Below are 20,975 nucleotides of genomic sequence, written 5' to 3'. Positions count from 1 at the left end.
TGGGGAGTTACATGCTAGACTCCTAGCCCAGTGTAAACACTGCAGTGTACTTCCTGAAGAGCTCAGCAGTGTATGATCTGGGCTTTGATTGGCCGGTAGGGAGACACGTGTACAGAATGATGCATATGACGTAATTTTGCCGGGAAAAACAGCCCCGGTCACGGCCACCAGGGCTCAGTAGAACACATATAAAGAAAAGGCTTTGGGAGCTGAAATTAACAGAGTGGGGGTTCTAAAACTTTAGCGATTTAATAGTTAGGACAATTTTAAGATATGTTTTATAAAAAAAGTTACACAGTATAACTTTAAGTAGATTGTTTGATTTTATTTTATTTTCCTTAGCCATAAGTATCTATTTTCTAAGTTCATTTTCTGCAAAATGCCATTTCTGTTGAATATGGGCCAAGTCATGAATAACATTGTGAAGCAATTGAAAGAGAGATGTGCTCAGCCATCTTTAATGTTATCCCACTTGATAGCAGGCAGACAGATATCAACCCAAACAAATAGCAGACAAATGTACATTAGTTTGTTTTAGTGTTTGTGTGGAATATGCTAATTGCACAGAAGTATTAAAAAGAGAGCAAAAGTTAGCAAATTACTTTGATTACAAATTGTGTCACTGACAGAATATACATGGATTTCCAAGCCATACAATAATGCACATTGCACTTGTCTTGACTTGAAGTTATCCCTTGACATTTTTGTAATGTGGCCCACTGGTTCAGAAGTTTGAGTATCCCTGGATTACTGTACGTTGCTTTACACTAGACTAAACTACTCTACGGGCCAATTGTATTGGTGTAGATTCACGAAAAAAAACGGTTGCACCACAGCGGATTTGAACCCACAACCTCCGTGGTGGTGGGCGGGGACTTTACCACGGCGCCACCGAGCGCCTCAGGTTCTTTTTTCTATTTCCTGAAAAGTAACGTTGTTGGACATACAATGTTTCCATCTGACAGCGATGACCTTCAGTATGGCACTGAAAAGAGAGCTTTTGAACAAAGACAAAACAATGTGGCCAATGACCACTACGCAGGTGTGGCATTGTTTGGAATTTGAATGGCATTTTGTTTTCCTCCATAGTCCATATACCACATTCACACATACAGTATATACAGTACACTTTTATATTTGTCAAATAAGTTGCATGTATACAGAACATAGAAGTATTTGTATACTTATATATTTGCTTGTAGATCTGCCATTTTAACTAGTTTTGTGTGACAGTCTTGTGTGAAGCAGGGCTTTAAAAACATACACATTTGAAACTTGGAGATACATGGTTTCTGCCCGACAGACTCGACAGTGACGATATTATTCAGATATGTATTTGAAGATATACTCACTCTCTGCTTGTGCACATACTATAGTATACTGTACTACCGGTATACAAGCCTTTGCACATATACGCATAGATGGCTGGCTGTATGAGGCTTTGAAGAGATTGATATTACTGTAGCTCAGGGGTCTTCAATGTTTTCAGGCCAAGGACCCCTTAGTTGAGAGAGAGATGAAGCAGGGACCCCAATTTTTCAGAGATTCCATATAGTTTCATTGTTTGACAGCACAATTATCAGTGTATTTGGGATTCATGTCAAATTGTGTTTTCAGATATTTAACCACTTGAACTGTCAATACTTGACCTTTCACTATGCACTTGGTTTACTCTTTTTTCCCCTCTACACCAAACCTCTTTGCCAAAAATAGCCGATCTACGAGGCGTTGTGAGCTTGTTGATCTGCTATTTTTGGCTAAAGTTCTCAGAATAAGGACACTAGGGTTTACGTGGTTAATATAAAAAATCACACTTATGTGAACTGAGCGGTTGTGTGTGTGTGTGTGTGTGTGTGTGTGTGTGTGTGTGTGTGTGTCCCCTGTGTGTGTGTGTCCCCTGTGTGTGTGTCCCCTGTGTGTGTGTGCCCCCTGTGTGTGTTTGTGTGTGAGTGTGCCTGGCCTATGCCTGGCCTATCCTGAACAACAGCGCCCCTCCCTTAACATGTGTGGTCAGAAAAGGTTACTGCAGGCTACATACCCGGAGACAGACAGACAGACAGACAGACAGACAGACAGACAGACAGACAGACAGACAGACCCACACACACGGCCACGTATAGGAGCGTTGTGACCACCGCTCAAAAAGGAGAAAAAGGTTTCTATCACACAAAGATTTGGAGGACCCCCTAAAGTAACTCTGAGGACCCCCTAGGGGCCCCGGACCCCCTGTTGAAGACCCCTGCTGTAGCTGGTCTGTCAAAGATCACCTGGAGACAACAAGCTCATGATGTGCCATGGAATGACTTCTATATGCCCAGTGGAGGAGCAGCCAATGAAACAAAATGGTTCCCCTTGCTCAGTCATCGCAGGCAGTTTGGCCCCCGTTTCCTTGGCAACACAAACTTGGTTTCTCTCCGAGGACAAGGAGAGAGATGGTGATATTATAAAGCTGGCTCAACAACACTGCCAGACAACAGCAAACAGCCTCGATCTCGTTATTTCTTCACGTCTTACTTTTTCCATCAGCAAAGAAGAGCAGAGTAAAGCCTAATTTATGCCTTTGTAGCATCGCTCCGCATCGCTCACCAGGAATACCAGATAATAGTGAAAAATAAATTTCTTTGCGTGATTGACATGGCTGTACAACAAAGTAACTAATACTGTAGTCTGACACCTGAGTTACACAAAGTTGTGAGGAGGTGTGTGACAGTCACACCACTAGGTATAAATCATACATTTATAGTGGAGGTGTCTATTCAGTGCTCTTAAACTTATAGTCCTCTCAAACCAGGGCTTGGAATCAAGATTGCCATCCTGTCTTTAACCATTTTGGCTAGATCTTGACCCCAAAAGATAAACATTCTTGACTCGAGCAGTTCTTTCCAGTGACCTCACCTTGACTTTGCACTAATTTGATCTCTTTTTACTTGTTGTTTTAAACATTATTTCTATCATTTGTACACTGATTTTACTGTGTGGTAGTTGTGTTGCCTTGTGGGTCTTCAGACAAAGTTAACTGTTCTTGTTTAGGCAGAATCACACACTCAAGCTCTAAAAATGGGATTGACATTAAAAAGAACACCAACATTGCACTTTATCCTGACCTGCATGCTGCAAGAATCCACTAGGGTACCAAGTTGAACTATTGACAGTGTGTGTTATCAATTTTTCGAAATCTGCAGAGAGTGGACAGACCATTTTTCTTGGTAAAAAATTAATGGTAATTGAATTGAATGGAAAGATATGTCATCTTGGTTACCTTTATGCAAGACTACTCAAACAGTCCACGTATCGACTCATGTGAACATACGTGAGTGTGAGTCACTGCCCAACTGGATCGTAGTGTTTGTATGCATGAACTTGGGAGAGTAGGAGTGTGTGCATACTTCCACAACCAAGCCAGTAGATCACGACTTGACAAAATCATGGTGAGTGGCGAGTGCTACAGTTCAGCAGCTCAGTTATGCCATTAAGAATGGATCTCATTTAAATGCACATGCTGTGAGTGCTCCATTTGTGTTGCTTTATTCTCTCTGGCATCAGATAAGATGTGCCCTTTATTTGGTGAGGCATGAATGACCTTTATGGACGCCTTTCAGTTCTAGTCCTCAAGTCAGCTAGCTTCCATCTCAAACAGACCCCTGCTTATCAGTAACCTATTACTCCTTGCTGTGGCTGCCTTAACAAACACTGGCTCAGACATTTGCCACACATGTTCAAATACAGTCAATGCGAACGCAGATATCCAAAACAGCTCAGGAAGAACATATTCTCAGAACACTTTGCCTTCAAAGGTCATCTTGCACAATACATTGCTGATTCGGCATCAGTTTTTATTTCCAGTGGCACTGTTATGAGCAGTTATACGTCTGTAATTTATGGAGACAATTGACGTCCATCTCGCCTTCACTAGCAAACAAAAACCTTAGCTGAGTCAAATATCTCTTGTGGAATTTTAGGCAGGTTGTCTTGAATAAAACCCGAGGTAGTGTCATTCGATGCACAATGGCCAGTTTCTCCAGAGTTGGATGTCAGTGTGTACATCTGTGTGTGGGTGTCTGTCTATTCTCCCCAGGGCTGCAGAGGTAATGTGATTGTGTTTAATGCTCTTACTTACCCCTGAGCCCTGCACAGCCATGCTGTTATTGACTAAGCCCTGCCTGGGACAATAAATAATGCAAATTACATTTTTCTGCTTTAGAAAATACTTGTTAATAATCTAATTTTGGGGTGCCTTTGGCAAGTGTTCCCCGTATGCCGAGTATCATTTCTACTCGGGTGTCTCCTGAGTGACCATTTCTATGACTAAAGATTGAGAGGCATAAATTCCTCTCTCCCTAATCCAGTTTGGGCAATTGCTGCGTTTCGATCGTATTCATCTGCTGACTTTTAAATACAGTACATAGGGTTTTACAATCAATCAGGTATACATTAACCCATTTAGAACGGGTACACATTTTGTGTATCATTATTTTATGCTTTAACTATTGAAAAATAGCAGATATACAAGCTCACAGCGCTGCGAGCTCGTAGATCTGCTATTTTTGAAAAGTCGTGAACATTAGAATTTTGACCCGATTCTATAAGTGTCTTTTGAATCCTTCTAATTCTAGGCCTAAATGGGTTAAACCTGCCTCCCCTTTTTCCACAGGTGGTGTGGGCACCGCAGCCACCCAGCTGTGTCAGACGGTGAAGGATGTGACTGTGTTTGGCACGGCGTCCGCCAGTAAGCACGAGGCCATCAGCGGGAGTGGAGTAACGCACCCAATCGACTACCGCACCAAGGACTATGTCGAAGAGGTCCGCAAGATCAGTCCCAAAGGTGAGACACTTTATGAAGGGTTCCCACGGTCATGACATTCCTGGAAATATTTTGAAATATATTTCCAGTACTGGAAAAGTTTTGGAATTGATCAAGGGTCCTGGAAAGTCCTGGAATAAATAGCTATGCATTGTCTTTGGTTATTGATTTTGTTAATACCTTTCCTCAACTGTTAGTGCTCGTCAGGGTGGGGGGTCCCCAGTTCAAATATGATTATTTCGGGGGTCACGGCCTGAAAAGGTTGAGAACCACTGGCATACACTACCTGTCTTTGGGCATTGCGCATAGGAGTAAGCGACTCATTATTGAGCTGAATTATTGTTATATAGTCCTGGAAATCGGGTTAAATATTCTGGAAACGTTTTGGAAAAGTTTTGGAAATTAATTGGTAAAGATGTGTTTATACCACGTTGTGTACCCTTGTTGTGGACCGCAAGTGGCAGATCTACAAGCTCACAATAGTGTCGCAGCACGACATGTGAGCTTTTAGTTCCACTATTTTTGTTACACAGCCTCATGCACAACGCAGTATCAGGCCATTCAAATGAAGTTTTCAGGTTTCTAGATTTTCTATTGACACATGTACTGTACTTACAAGTAAGATGCCCCAAGGGCGAGAAGCAACCATCAGGTCGTGCTGAAATAACAGAGCCTCTAAACGGGGCACAGCAGGAGTTAAACTATTAATCTGGCAACGCACACACACAGAGAGACACATACAGACCGTGTGTTCTACAACTGAGAGAGGATCGCCACAGCTGATGGCAGCGCACACAGACACACACAGACTGCGTGTTCCACAACCGCGCGAGGATCGCCACAGCTGACAATCAGCGACGTGTTAAACTGCGTGTTATACAACAGGCGGGTCCAGGCAAACAGCGACGTGCCTCACACCCATGTGAGTGAGATGCAGCGTGACTGACGGAATTTAAAGGGATTCCACTTTCAAAAAAGGCTTTTGTGAACACCCTGGACAGATTTTAATTTGCGTGATTCAATATTTAGATATTTGATATTAATTTTATCAGACACTCCCCATCGAGGGCCCATTCCTATACAAACCCATTGTAACTTCAAATTCCATTTTAACGATGAAAGATTCACAGAAGGAGCCAATACACTTTCCGGCACCGGCACCTGCCGCGGCACTGCCAGAAGATGCCGGCAACAGCCACGGCAATGATTCCTATGCCGCGGCAATGATTCCTATGCCGCAGCAATTATTCTTAATCCGTTGCATCTGCCGCTGTTGCGGAGGCGTCTGCCGCTGTTGTTGAACCCACCCCCCCCCCCCCCCACCCCACCCCCACCAGTGGACCAGCTTGTGGACGAGTGGATCAGCCTGTCCACGACCACCGGACCACCGAACATAAATAATGTAGGCAGATCCGGCAGGTACCGGCAGACCCGGCAGGTACCGGCAGATGCGGCAGGTACCGGCAGGTGCCGGTGGATCCGGCAGATGCCGGCAGGTACCGGCAGGTGCCGGCAGGTACCGGCAGATGCCGGCAGATCCGGCAGATGCCGGCAGGTACCGGCAGATCCGGCAGGTGCCGGCACATCCGGCAGATGCCGGCAGGTGCCGGCAGATACGGCTGGTGCCGGCACCTGCCGGCGGATACGGCTGGTGCCGGCACCTGCCGGCAGAAGCGGCGGTGCCGGTGGTCCCCGGCGCCTCCGGCAGTGTCGGTGGTCCCCGGTGGTCCTCGGCAGAGAGCAAGCAAGCGTGATGTGACAAGCTGGTCCACTGGTGGTCATCGTGGGGGGTGGGATAGGTTCCGCAACAGTGGCAGACGCAAGCTCCATGCCGGCCGACTGCCGCTCTGTCCGGCTATGCCACGGATTAGGTATAATTGCCGCGGCAAAGGAATCATTGCCGCGGCTGTTGTCGGCACTTCTGGCAATGCCGCGGCAGGTGCCGCTGCCGGAAAATGCACTCGCTGTCCCTCAAGATTCATCAAAAATAAAAGTATTTTTTTTCTGGTGACTCATACGGCCCTCCTAATACGTGAGCTGGCTTTGTTTATTCGATAACTTTTTTCATTTATTTGTAATATTTTTTGGGGAAAATGGGAAAAATGTAATATAATAACTGTGCCTCCAGTGTAAACTGTGCATAGCTGAATAGGATGGGGTAGGTCTACGCATCTGTATTTTAACATCAGTTATTATGGTGGTACTTGGAGAGACACATATTTCCTGAGGTGGTACTTGGTGTAAAAAGGTTGAGAACCACTGCTCAAGACCTATAAGCTCTCATTATCAAAAAATAAATTGATGATCCCCCCCATGCATTTAGTTCCTATTCTTGACATAGTTCACAGCAAACTACACTCGGCATTCATATATTTGGGTCATTCCTAGTATTCGATGCCATTTCAGCCTAGAAACCTTAAAAAAAAGGATTTTAAGATTATTTTCTGAAGGATGGCATGTTCAGCTGCCAGAAAAATATATCATCCCATCTTAATTAATTGTTTCCTAAATTCTTTGACCAAATGCATCGCACATGAATGGGACAAATGTCCCCCCTGTTACAGGTGTAACAGGGGGACATTTTATGCGTTTTTATTTTATTACTCATGTAATGAAGAATATGGAAGCACATTGGGAACACTGAGTAAGATTTTTATATATTTATCAACCACATTTTCAGAATTGTGAAAATGTTACAATTTCCTTTATTTAAACAGGGTGGGAATGTTTTGCTTGACAAGTAGAAAAATAAAAGTCTGCACACCAATTTATGCTCCCAAACATTAAGTTTACTTGTGGTAACGTTTCGAGCCTAGCGGCTCTTCATCAGACCTTCACAATAGCAGTTAGACATGCATTTATAGTCAGTGTGTCATCCCACACCCGTGGGCCATAGACCAATCAGTGTCACATGTTCAATGTCACCAATACATATTACATGTCTGTATTTGTATCTCATACATAGTATACATTATATACATATATACACAATCAATTCTGTTCCTTAAGCCATCATAATGCTACCTAAAAGAGGCGCCTCTTGTCTATTGTAGAGATAAGTAAACATGGGACAAAAACACCTTGATATATCAACAGAGGAGAGACTGTTATAAGAGGAGAGAAACAACCAGGGCAGTACCTCAATTGAAAAAGAAAAATAATAAATACCAAATGTATATCAACATCTGATACAGACAACAATACACACAAACAATTTGTCTGTCAGTGCCCAAAATATAGGTAGCAGAGATACCCTACAGGAAGGGTCTAATATCATAGTCCTCATTAAGGCCCTTAGGAGCTAGAGTCTGCAATGTGTGTATCCAAAAAAGTTCCCTTTTTAACAGCATATTATTAATGTTTCCCCCTCTGCGTGGAAGTTGTATTGATTCGATACCTGTGTATCTAAGCACATAGAGACATTGTGTCCTGCTTTAGAGAAATGAACAGCCACAGGGCTAGTGATAACATTGTTTCTAATTGTACTACGGTGTTCTGCGATGCTGTTTTGTTTGACCACAACAGTAATGTAACCTAAAACATTGATAAAAAGGCAAATTAAACCATGCTACTGATACTTCTTCAGGTATATGGTTTCCTATCAAAAATATATGCTACTTTCTGAAGTCATGTGGCTCGAGGAATTAGTCAGGCCAGGGGACATTTACAGGTGGCTTTGCATTAGCTCTGGTCCATCGCGTCACCTCCCGGTGACGCTCTGACAGACCCGTCGGCAAATGAATAGACCGCGTTTTCTCAGCCCCTACGAGCGCTCAACTTCAGTCAAAATAAACAAACTACTTCACTACTCACCAAACCAAAGGTAGTTTTGCGTTGTTGAAAGTCTATTCTCTGCGGTGTTGAGCCCCTCAGCACCCCACCTACTCTTATTTTTGTCATGAAATAAAACGCACCCACCTCGAGCCCCCCAGCGGCCACCGCAGATACAATGGTTCACAACCCGGAAATAAGCGGTGGTCGAGTTGGATGCACTTTATTTCATGCCAAAAATAGTGTATTTTTCAGATTGGGTGGGGTGCTGAGGGGTTCACCACCGTGGAGAATAGACTTTCAACAACGCAAAACCACCTTTGGTTTGAAACCACCTTTGGTTTGGTGAGTAGTGAAGTAGTTTTGTTTATTTTGACTGAAGTTGAGCGCTGGGAGGGGCTGAGAAAACGCGGTCTATTCATTTGCCGACGGGTCTGTCAGAGCGTCACCGGGAGGTGACGCGATGGACCAGAGCTAGCTTTGCATCAGCGTAACGGGGGGACAGTCAACTGAGACACACACATTGATTTAAAGATTTGAAACATAAAAAAAACATTGATCACAATTAATAACATTTGGTAAGAAACATTAGAATACATACTATATCATTTTATTTTTTGTTTGAATTGTATTACTTATATTTGAACTGAAGCTGAGTAAATGTGAGCTGGGACATGGCATTTAGCTTACTTCTACTAAAACCAAAGTGATTATTTTATATTGAATTCACCCTGAGTATTTTTTGTATTTATTTTTTCTATGGTGTAGAACCTTTAACAGTCTAAGAAAAGCTTTTTGCTTATTTTATAGAGACGGCATATAGATATGCTGTATTATATCATGGGAAGACAAATAGCACCGAATACTAGAAATGACACAGCCCTCCAATTGCCGCTCACCTAATGCTGTGTTCCTAGCAGTGGAGTGGAGAATGTTATATTACACTACTAGCTCGTTTTGAAGTCCCCCGCCCAACACCTCTCCTCTGAAGCAGAGAGAGACGGGGAGAAAGAGAGAGCTGACAGACTGATAGACAGAACCCATCTAATTAGCTGTCTGGATCAATGAAGCTCTGCTCTCTATCTGTGCCTCTGTCTCTTGTCTGTCTGTCAGTGCTTGTGTGGTGTGGTCGGAGCAGAACCCTGCTGTGAGCCATGCTAGAATCAATAGAACCAGGGGTTTAACGGAACAAGGAGTGGCCAGCCTGCTTTAAGAAGCCCCTCCGGACAGAAAGAAGCATCATTCATTACAGTCTGAGCCGACGTGGCTAGACATTAATAAGCCACAGAGAACCCCTTACAGTTAGGCTGCCATAGCTCTCTGTCCAGAGATTGGTTAGTTATTTTCTCTCAAGAAAAACAAAACTCTACAGAGAAACATTTGATCCCCCTCGTCTTATAATTCACATGAAAAATGCCATCCTCCTCTCTCCTATATCTCCTCCTCCATTTGACACACACTGATAAATCTTCTACTTCTTGTTCTTCTTTCCTCCCTAGGTTTGGACATAGTATTGGACCCTCTGGGAGGCTCAGACACTCATAAGGCCTACAATCTGCTCAAACCTATGGGCAAGCTTATCACCTACGGTAAGAAAATAAATATCTGTTGTTGTGATGGGTAACTGTCTATGACTATGTGGTACACACAAAATCCAGATTGTTAGTATGGAGGGGAGGGGGGGGGGGGGGGGGTGTAATATGACCGTGTTAGCTAAATGAAAAGCAAATTGATAAACTGGACAAAACGCCCACGGGTTCCCATGCTAGCTACCAAATGAGCTTCTTCCAAGTGGGCAGCGTGCACCCGGTTGCTGGCCTCTCTGTTGAGGCCCATGTCCTCAAACGTGCTCTGTGTTGTGCGTGGGAAGGCCCATACACTCTCTCTGTGACGATGCCAATCGCCGACCAGCGTGCATGCAACAGTGGGCAGCGTCGGCATCCATGGAGAACAGGGCCTTTACTTTGCATGTCATAAAAAAAAAGAAAACGATCCCACTACCCAGCATGGTGTCCTCTCCCCCCTCCTGCCCGTCCTCATCTATTCACCCTCGCAACGCTACAGTACATCCCTCCCTCCGTTCCATCCCTCCATCGCTAGCTCTCTGCTCTCCCTGCCCGCAAGTCCTCTGCTCTCCACATCCCTCTTTGCCGGCTGCTTGTCATCCAGCTTATCAGAAGTATGCGTGGTTGGAACAATGGGCGTTCTATCCACACGGAACCTGGAATGTGTCTGAATGTAGCAGACTGGGTCCTTCTCCAGCACCCCTCCCCTCTTTCAGAGCACACTTGTGTCCCTGTGTCCCTCTGCAGTAGAGAGATGGAAAGAGAGAGAGAGAGAGAGAGAGAGAGAGAGTGATACTGTTGGGGGCCTTTGAGAGCACAGTAGGGCTGAGACTTAGGGGGTGTGAGGACAGTGAGAGATTAAGTGCCAACGTGGGTTTCTGGATTTCACAACAGGCAGAGCAATAGTAAAGGGGATGTGAGCTGTCATGAAAACCTCCCATGAGAAGTGAAAGCTTTGTCATATGGGGTGCCTCTGTAGCTATTATGCCATGCCAGCAAGAGCACTCTTCAACCACAACTGAGAGCACAGATTAGATAGATGTGGAAGTTAAAGCTTGGGCGAGAATGGAAAAGAATCAGTTGGCTAGTCAGAATGTTGGCGTAAAACAACAAAAGCCGGAAAAGAGAGCTGGGGTAGATAATATCTCAGTAAATGAACCGGTCCAGACTACAAAACAATGCTTCATCCGTGAATCAATTACACAGGCTGCCCCTCAGTTTGAGAATAAACAGCCCCCCTCTTCTTCACTTCACACACACTCACACACACCTCTCTTTCAGTGTATGGCGCTCTACAGACGGACAGCGGTTGCCGCCGGGGCTCCCGCTTGGATCTGCGAGGACCGCGCCGCGGTGATACACTAACACACTCGCTCTTTGAGTAAACGTTGCGCGGTATTTCACAAAGATGAACACAATCCATCTCTCACCGCCCGCGTACGCATGCACAAACGAGCACGCTCGCGGGGATTTTCACGGGACTGCGCCCGCTCGCCTCGCCGCCTCTAAACTTCGCTGCGCGGACGAAATAGCCGCCCGCCTCTCATTGAAAATGAATTACTAGCAGGCGGTGACCGCGTACCGTGTGCAATCCCCTTAAGTCTGTCTGTCTTTCTCTCTCTCTCTCTCTCTCTCTCTCTCTCTGCCTTGCCCTATGTAACCCTTTCTCTCCCACCTATGTCAGGTGCAGCCAACATGCTGGCGGGCCAGAAGAAGAACCTGTTGGCAGTGGCTAAGACCTGGTACCACCAGTTCTCCATCCACACACTCAGCCTGATCCAGGGGAACAAGTCAGTGTGTGGCTTCCACCTCGGGTACCTGGATGGGGAGACGGAGCTCATCAGTCAGGCCATGAGCGTCGTCCTGGACCTGTATAGTCAGGGAAAAGTCAAACCCCGCATTGACTCAACCTGGCATCTTGAGCAGGTGTGTGCTTATAATGTACTGTATATACTGTGTGTGTGTGTGTGGGTGTGTGGACAGCATGTCACATTTTAAATCTGATTATATTGCAGTTTCATATGCAGATTATATTCACTGTGTTATGGTTGGGCCTGTGACGCTTCTTCTGTGGCTGGGTTAGGGTAAAGGTTAGGATAGGGCAATGTGGAACTAGAACTAGAACTCGAGGTGCCAACTTGCGCCTTGTAGCCAGCTGGCATTACCACTGGCATCACCAGGAATGCTGGTCCCTCATTGGCTGTTAACGATGACAACGTCAGAAATGCTGGTCCCTGATTGGGCTACAGGCTTGAACACACACAGCCACCTACCTATCTACCCTATGCAGCCGAACGCAGTACTTGCACGCTCTGCTGGTGCAAGTAATGAACTAGAAGATGCAATTGGAAGTTGCAAGTGTGGCTGCCAATTTATTGTCTGGATGGATCATGTGAAGCTCGACCGATCCTCACGTTGGCACCACTGACTCCCCTATTGAACTCATTGGAATTACTCTATAATGGTCAACGAGAATGCTGCTTCCTGATTGGCTAAAAGTTGATCCAGGAAAAATGATGCACTAGAACAATAGTGTGGTTCAACCACACTAATATTATAATTATTAATTAATAAGTCAATGCAATGTCCCCAAAAGTTTACAAAACCAACTGGGTCGCACATGACATGGGCGTGGCCATACACATATTCAGTCACCAGGCAGCACGTGTCGAATGGAATCACTGTCGCCCTTCAACCCAACTCTGGACAGAATTAGACTGTTGAGGGAAAATGAACACTGTTGACAGATAGTAATAGAGACGGCATGTGGAGTCAGTGGTGCCAGGCCCAAGTCTTCAGCTACAGTATCAAAGCCAAGACCGGTCAGTGTTCCGGCCTGAAAGAAGTAGCCACTGTCCTCCAAGGACAGTGGGCATGTAAAGGCAGAGAGAGTGGCAGAGAAAGAGTGTCAGATGACACTTTCTGTCTTTACATCCGGCTCTTTAGATCACTCTCTGTGTTTAGGATATTCTCTCTCTCTCTCTCTCTCTCTGTCTCTCTTTTTCTCTTTATTTCTATGTACTCTACTCCCCAAATCTCATTTCCTTCCTCTCAGTGTATCTTTTTCTCTTTTTCTTTCTTGTTGCTATGGTGACCTCCCATAGTCTGCGTGTGCATCAGTCTTAGGGAGGGGCCCTGATGTATGAGAAAGGCAAAGCATGAGAATACAGAGGGATGAAAAGGAGAAGATAGCACAGTCATTTAGTATAAAGTTTTGTAAGAGAAATAGAGTAAGTGTATATACTGGGTATTATTTTTATGACATTGTTCGTATGATCTCTTGTGGTTGTTCTTGCATTTTTAAAAAGGACAAACAATGCGGCTGAAACTTAATTAGTAAGATAATATTGATCGCCTTGAGGCATAATGTAAATGCCACACTCTTGAACAAGCCTCCTTCAACCTATCCTGTCATTCTCCGTGTCCGTTAATCAATGAACATGTGTGGAGAACATCTTTTGAATAAGGCATGATCACTGATAAGTGGTATCTGTTAGGTCAATCTCCATCCCTATCGTGTGCATTTACCCTTTCCAGATTAATGTATGCCGATAGTCTGCCTCACATGAGGTTATCTCCATAGTAAAGACGTCTGAGAGACTGAGATATACTGTAGGCAGTAGCACACAGAAGTGGGGTAAGTGGGCAGAGCAATTCAAGTGATTCATTAAATGGATATAGTGTGATTTCCTTTCACATTCAAGTGTTCACAGATTCGCCCATCACGCTCTTCTGTAACAAAGCTCACCTACACCCTTTTCTTGTTCCCTTCATTTACTAGGACATTCTCGCCATCCAAAAGACACCAGTTCCCACCCATCCTTCCCCCTTGTGAACTCCCACCCCCTCTGCCCATGTGTCTGTGTGCGTCTCAGTTGGGCTGGGCTTCGGCAAGGCTTTGCGTTGCTAGGAGATGGCCCTCCGTTGCCGTGGCATTGGTTGTTAGGTGGTCTGCCTGCCTGCGCAGGCAGGCGGGGATGGTGGGATAGGAGAAGGAGGGAGAGGAAAGTGGGATGAAGGAGAGCAAACGATGGACACAGGGAGAGACTACAGGAGGGTTGGGTTAGATGGGCGGTGATCCTCCTGTGTCACTGTGACGGACTGCCAGTGTGGCCCAGTGGATCGATCAATCATTAAACCAGGGGCTGTCGCCATTCCGAGGTCTAACCTGTGACTCAACAAGCCAGTCAATAACGATGTGACATGGCACTACCAAATAGCCAGTGTGTTCTTGCGGTATTTCCCTGAGATTTCAATAAACATTGCTACTGCGTTATGTAAATATATGGTTACACGAGATTTACAAATGTTAAACATATCTGATTTTTAGCAGTTTTCATGTGATGATTATACAGTACTAGCCAGGTGAGCATAAGTATGAGCCTTTCCTGGACCAGGCTCTTCTTTTCAGTTTGAACGGGATAGGCTCATTCTTTCTCTCTGTGTTATCCCATTCATAGCATGATGTACGGTATATAAATAAAGTGAGTTTTTAGGGAGTAGAAGAAGCCCAGACAATTTATGTTGGCAGTGCCTGGCATCAACTTCATTTACAGTTACTGTGGGAGGGATAGAATTAAAGGATGCCAGCGTTTTTATTTATCACCTCAAACATACGTTGGCAGATCATAAACCGGCTACTAGTACATTGCTCTGTAAATGGATAATTTATCACTGACAGATGAATTTGAGCTCTTCTCTCAGCAGCCACATCCTCACCTCACTTTATTCAAAGTGATGTATTTTGGAAGAATCTTGGATTGTATAGCTACCTGGCCATGATATACATACACGTCTTTGTCCATATACTATTGATTGTGTTCAGTACATGCCTTATCTGTGAGGAACGGGAAGTAGCCATTCATTTCACTCTTATTGCAAGGTGAAACTAGTCCAACAGATTCTGCCAATATACAAAAACCTGTCCTAGTATGTCATTTGTTTCCATCTGTTTTGCCTACTGATGGTGGTGGTGCTCGTGTTTCACTGATATTGCCAACCTATCGATTTTTGTTGCGTTAGAGCAGTGGTTCTCAACCACTGTGCTGCGGACCTTTGGTGTGCCCTTTGAGATGCTTTGGTGTTTCCTTTGATATTTGACATTGAAGTCATAATTTAAGGACTTTTAAAATATTTTTAATACCTCAAGAAAGAAAAGAAAAAAGACCATTACATCAAAAGTAATCAAAAACTATGTAAAAACTGGTAAAACATTGATCAAATTGTAAAATAATATAAGATGGAGGCAAACATTTTGAAAATAGCCACACACACACACACACACACACACACACACACACACACACACACACACACACACACACACACACACACACACACACACACACTGTATATTCTAGGTGTGCCCTGGGATCTTTTGGCTATGAAAAGTGTGCCCTGGGAGAAAAGAGGTTGGGAAACACTGTGTTGGAGAACTTCCATCAAGTGTAACAAAACATGAATCTACCCATTTGACTTTCCCAAATTCCCAAACCAAGATTTGCCTTTTAATGTACTGTACTATATTGGCCGAATCAGCTTTGTTACTTCCCATTAACAAGTCTTATTTTGACAGTCACCAAACAAGAGTGAATGGAATTGATATTCTGGTTACTCGATCACAAAGTACAGTACAGAAGCAAAAGATAAAACGATGTGTGTCTTATATCATGCCAAGGTAGCTAATCCAACCCAACTCTACAATGGTTCAGCACCACTTTACTTTACTGTATGTAATCTCATGTTTCCTCCCTCCGACTTTGCCACAGGTGGGCGACGCCATGCGGAAGATGCAGGAGAGAAGCAACATCGGAAAGGTGGTCCTCATCACGGACCCCATGCCCGAGGAGGAGAAGAAGGAGGAGCCCAAGAAGGAGGACAAGAAAGAGGAGAAGAAGAAGGATGACAAGAAGAAGGACGACAAGAAGAAGGATGACGCCAAGAAGGAGGAGAAGAAGGACGACAAAAAGAAGGAGGAGCCCAAGAAGGAAGAGGAGAAGAAGGAGGAAGCCAAGAAAGAGGAGAAGTGAGCGGGGAGGAACGGATCAAGTCAAGCAGACCAGTGGGGAGCATATGTCCTGGGAGCGGGAGGGGTGGGGGGGGTAATGTGTGTGTGTGTGTGTGTGTGGGGGTTGGGGGGTTGGGGTGATGGAAGGGGCTGGGATGAGGGAGCAGAGAGAGAGGAGGGGTGCAGTGGTTGGGGAGCAGGAAGGTGAGGGAGGGTGAGAAAGAGTTAACGGGGGGCGGAGTTTCTCGCGTTATCAAACAGCGATCTATCCATCATTTAATTCACCTCTCGGCAACCTCTCCTCCCACCTTCCCTTCAGTCCACTAGTTCTACTGCAGCAGTGATTGATGACTCAGGCCTGGGTCCACCCGCGAACTCCATCCCTTTCATCCCTTGTTTTTATTCCACACACCCTCAATTCACTCACTTTTATCCCACCTACACCTAGTGCACATTAACTGAGGTTCCCAACGCCACTTCTTGCCTCATTAGTAAGAAGAAAATAACCACTATGCTGACCTTTTGTCTAAAAGGTTTGCTTATTGAGTGAGACTCGCAGTCGGAGAGCTATTATGGGTACTGTCCAGGCCTGGGGCAGATTGCTGTTTCCTTGACGACCATAATACCCACTCCCACTCCAGCTCACGCGGTGCCCCTGTGCCTCCCAACGCTCCAAACCCCTAACCTACCGCCCCCCACCCCACCCCATGCCTCTCTTTATCTCCATTCCCACTGTGCTAAATTGTTCTGCTCTGACTTCCATTTTGCCCACCTTCTCCCTTCCACTCACTCTACTGAGTCCCCCCCATCCTGCATTCCTTATGGTCCAGACCCGTAGACCAGACAGATGGATGGACGGACAGGCAGATCAATGAAGGACCACACCCACACATTCTCTTTCAAGGTCCAATGCTTAGTTATATCACTAAGGATGAGTCAGAGATGCACGTGACGTTTAGCCTCACCCACAGTAGAAATAACGACACAGGATCCGTATAGATCGGACAACACCAGATCGATATAGATCTCACATATCAAAAGTATCATTTGGATACAGAATATGCATTGAAAGCTGAAACCTAAACAGATATATTCTTTCACGGAATCTTTCGATGTGACAGCAACATTTCCAACACGTTAGCATAGCACATAGAAGCCGGCGATTTTGCACTAGTTTGAATATGAAATTCCCTCCTAATGAGCCTTTCTATCCAGTATTGAATAGGGAGAGGGAACTCATTGCCTAGCTTCATAGTTACAGATTTTTCTAGCTGACCAACTGTTGGCAAGAAGTTTACAGTGCCAATTAAGGGAGAATTTGTTTCTGTTCAAAGAGGCCACACACACACACACACACACACACACACACACACACACACACACACACACACACACACACACACACTCACACACACAATGAATGTTATGAAAGAGGCACTGTCATGACGTAGAGATACTAAAGTATCTGAAATGAGCAAAAGGGATGTGAACACCACTCCTTTGCCTTGAGATCAGGCACTCGTCCTCCCTCGGCATTCTGTGACATTCCGCTCCATTCACAGTGACCGTTCGCCTGTCGTTCGCCTTGACCTGGGAGAGGAGAATTAAATTCAAGCTGGCGTACATACTTAGCCTCTCCACTCTGCCCACTCTCTGTCTCCCTCTCCCTCCCTCCCTCTCCCGATCTCCCTCTCTATGGTCGGCATAGCAACAGGCGGCAGGCTCATCAGAGATGGCACTGTGGTCTGTTTCTCCCACTCTCTCTCTCTGTTTCTCCCTCTTTTCTCTACCTCCCCAACTCTCTGTTTGCCAACAGTTGGTGCTGTAGTCCGGCATTACACAACATCTATTATGACTTTGGAGACATTGGCTTTGAAATTCCTAATACATTTTACACTGAAGTGGAGAGGTTTGTTTAGGATAAGATCCAGCATTTCTCCAGCTTTTTCTTTCCTTTTTATTATGATCCTGAAATTTCAATTTATTGACTACTTGTCTGAAGCACCAAATGGTGGCCTGTTGCTATTATTGCTGGCTCCAGCAAAAGGGTACACCACTCCCCCTAATGGCCAATATCCCACAATCTGAATCCTGTCTGACTGCTATCATGCCAGAGGTCTATTGAGTATAATCCTTTGGGCTGGGCCAGAAGTCTTCCCACAAATCCCCATGGGTGGACTGTAAATCTGTTACTGGGAGGGCGTCATTTTACACTTCTTTCCATTTATCTCCCTGCCCGTCTGTCTGAGAGTCTGGCTTTACTGTTGAGACTCAGATGGTGACTAGTGACTTTATAAAAAAAAAAAGAGTTGTTGTGTTAGCATGAGTGGCCTCCCTCATGTGTTGTGTGTGTGGTGTGTCATTGTGTGTGAAGATGTGTGCGTCCTCAGGTCGTGTCAGATTTAAAAAAAGAAAAAGACCCCCCCCCCCCCCTACAATATTTTCCATCACAATACTCTGCTACAACATGACGTAGCGCTGGCCCAAACCCTTCACCATTATTGGATCTTTGTTGCTCCTTGGCTGACAAGAGGCCTGTGTCATGAGGACAGTTGGTATTGGTATTTTGCACTCTGCTCGCTGATCTTAAAGCCTGATTTATACTTTGTCATACGACGGTGTCTCTCGCCAAAAATAGCAGATCTACAAGCTCACAAGCTTGTAGATCTGCTATTTCCGGCAAATGACACCGTCGTACGTCTTATAAATTAAGCAAAAATGCACTTATAAGCATGACAGTCTCACTCCAGTCCAGCAGGCTTTGACCCTCCCCACCACCCCACCGGGTTTTCAGCCTGTCTCTCAACAACACCTTTCAAGAAAGCGCAGGTGACACACAGACACACAAAAGACCTCAAAGGTCCACTCATTTTCTGCTTTGGCAGCATCTGCCCTGGCCAAGTTCTCCTGGGTGGCAGCTGAAATCAAAGTGCTTGTCCATCCTTGACTGGGATGAGTAAAACGTGGAAGTGGGTTCTGATGCTACGCAGGGCTGGAGTGTGACTACCACGCTGGTGTGGGGAGTGACTGTTCTGTCAGCCTCTGGTAGTGTTCTGTTCTAATCTGCTGGGCTCCCTTTGTGTACCTGCGGACGGTGCTTCTGTTCCGAGTGCCATGTGAGAAACATGCTTCAGTAAAAGGATGTTTTACTTAATGTTTATCTTATTTTATGTTGCCTTTTGTAGTTTTTTGTTTTTGTTGTTGTTTTTTTCTTCATTTCTTTTGTTTTGTTATCCAAGGGTTTAAAGTTCAAAGTTCATTACTCTTTTGGGGACCTGTTAAGATGCATTCCTTTGAAACGTGATGACTCTTGTCTTTATGTTGTCCAAGCCATTTGTGCCAAATTATACTGTATGTATTCCTCTGTCATTGCGTTGAATATAAACACTGCATAAAACTATGAAGAAAAAAGGAGAAAAAAAAATAAGAATCCCTTTTCTGGATACGTTTCCTTGACCTTGCAGAAAAACTAAAATACAAAAAAGTTTTCACTATGTCCGAGATTTGTATCCCCAAAGCTTCATGAATGAATTTTGCTGCAGTTTACAAAACGGTTTAACAATTTGTAGCTTTTGATTGGTCGCAGTCTTACTCCTGCACAGTAAAATCCTTAGTGTTAATGTATACATTTGTACATTCTCAGAGTTAAATTAACATTCAGGATTTTACACTGAGTGTAGGCCTACACTGTACCTCAGTCATTGCACACAGCATACCTCATTCTGAGGCGACTCCCTCCATATCCATATGGAAGATTCCAGTGTTCTAAAAAAAAATCAGTATCACAGTGAACAGTTAAGTGGACAAGATCTTGTTAACAAGATTGTTCAAAACACCACCAAAAGACACATATAGATGCATAGAATTTGAAAATAATTCCTCAACGCTCCACAGCCCTCATCTTTCTTTTTTTCATTGTTCAATGCTCCATGTTTCTATTTCTTTAAGACTTTTTCCAAATGGTTTGTATTGCAAGTGAGGGAACAGATGTTTTCACACAGCTGTGGTAGGGATGACATTGCTGTAGCGCAGCTGCACAACTTATTGGCTGATCTCAGATCAGCCACGACTGGTCCCAGACGTAACATTTCCGCCATATAGCTGACCTCAGTTCACTTAAAGATTTCAAGACATTTTGAGTAAAATTCACTTTTCCTGTGTTGCATCCCCAGAGCGTCTTGGCTGCTGCAGTGGTTGTAGTCAGCTCCACATTTCCCCCACTATAGACGTGCATACTGGATGAAACAGCACTTTGACATCTGGAATTAAATTGCCTGCATTCATTGGCATGTGAAAAAGATTTCCCCTAGTGGTACTTTTGAAGATGCCTTTGAGATGAACTCAACTCAGTGGGGTGGGTGTTACATGTCTAGGGTTGGAGTGTTAAGCCCACCCCTTCCTACTCTGGCGTGCTGCCTGATAGTTTTTCCACTATGGAGGAGCTCCGACGTATGTCATCTTGAAATGCTATTCCAGTCAGACAGACAGACAGACGTTCTTATGCAAGAGCACACTTTAACTCGGAGATGGAAAGAAAGGGAGCACAGACGAATACATTAATCGATATTCTTAATTCTAGCTCTGTGAACAATGTGCTCATAGTACATAGTATTTCCAATGGCTAGTTTTCTGCCTTGATGACTCCCACACAGACAACCACCATCCAGCTTTGAAATGACATTGTTTGCTTTTAAGTGGTTTCTCACAAGTCATTCCAAACAGCAGTTTCCCTTATAAGAAAACTTTCATGCCCTAGTTGGCAATGACATATTTTGTTTCACAACGCTACAGAAATTCCTGCATACCTGATTCTACTGCACATTTTCAGCGT

The 20,975-nt window shown here is 44.6% G+C and overlaps 1 protein-coding gene across 1 annotated transcript in view; it reads left to right on the top strand.

Annotated features, from left to right (window-relative positions):
- Positions 1-16,196, top strand: part of vat1 (vesicle amine transport 1) — a 31,516-nt gene extending 15,320 nt beyond the window's left edge. Inside the window, exons 3-6 of the mRNA XM_080723916.1 lie at positions 4,652-4,822; positions 10,072-10,161; positions 11,822-12,063; positions 15,906-16,196. Of these exons, the coding sequence (XP_080580042.1) occupies positions 4,652-4,822; positions 10,072-10,161; positions 11,822-12,063; positions 15,906-16,166 (764 nt within the window). The 3' untranslated portion in view covers positions 16,167-16,196. The remainder of the gene's footprint in view (positions 1-4,651; positions 4,823-10,071; positions 10,162-11,821; positions 12,064-15,905) is intronic.
- The last annotated feature ends 4,779 nt before the right edge of the window (positions 16,197-20,975 follow it).

The sequence above is a fragment of the Nannobrachium achirus genome (assembly GCF_963921795.1).
Source record: "Nannobrachium achirus genome assembly, chromosome: 4".
NCBI classification, from domain to species: Eukaryota; Metazoa; Chordata; class Actinopteri; order Myctophiformes; family Myctophidae; genus Nannobrachium; species Nannobrachium achirus.
The sequence above is the reverse complement of the archived record's forward strand: the minus strand, read 5'-3'. Positions and strand labels throughout refer to the sequence as shown.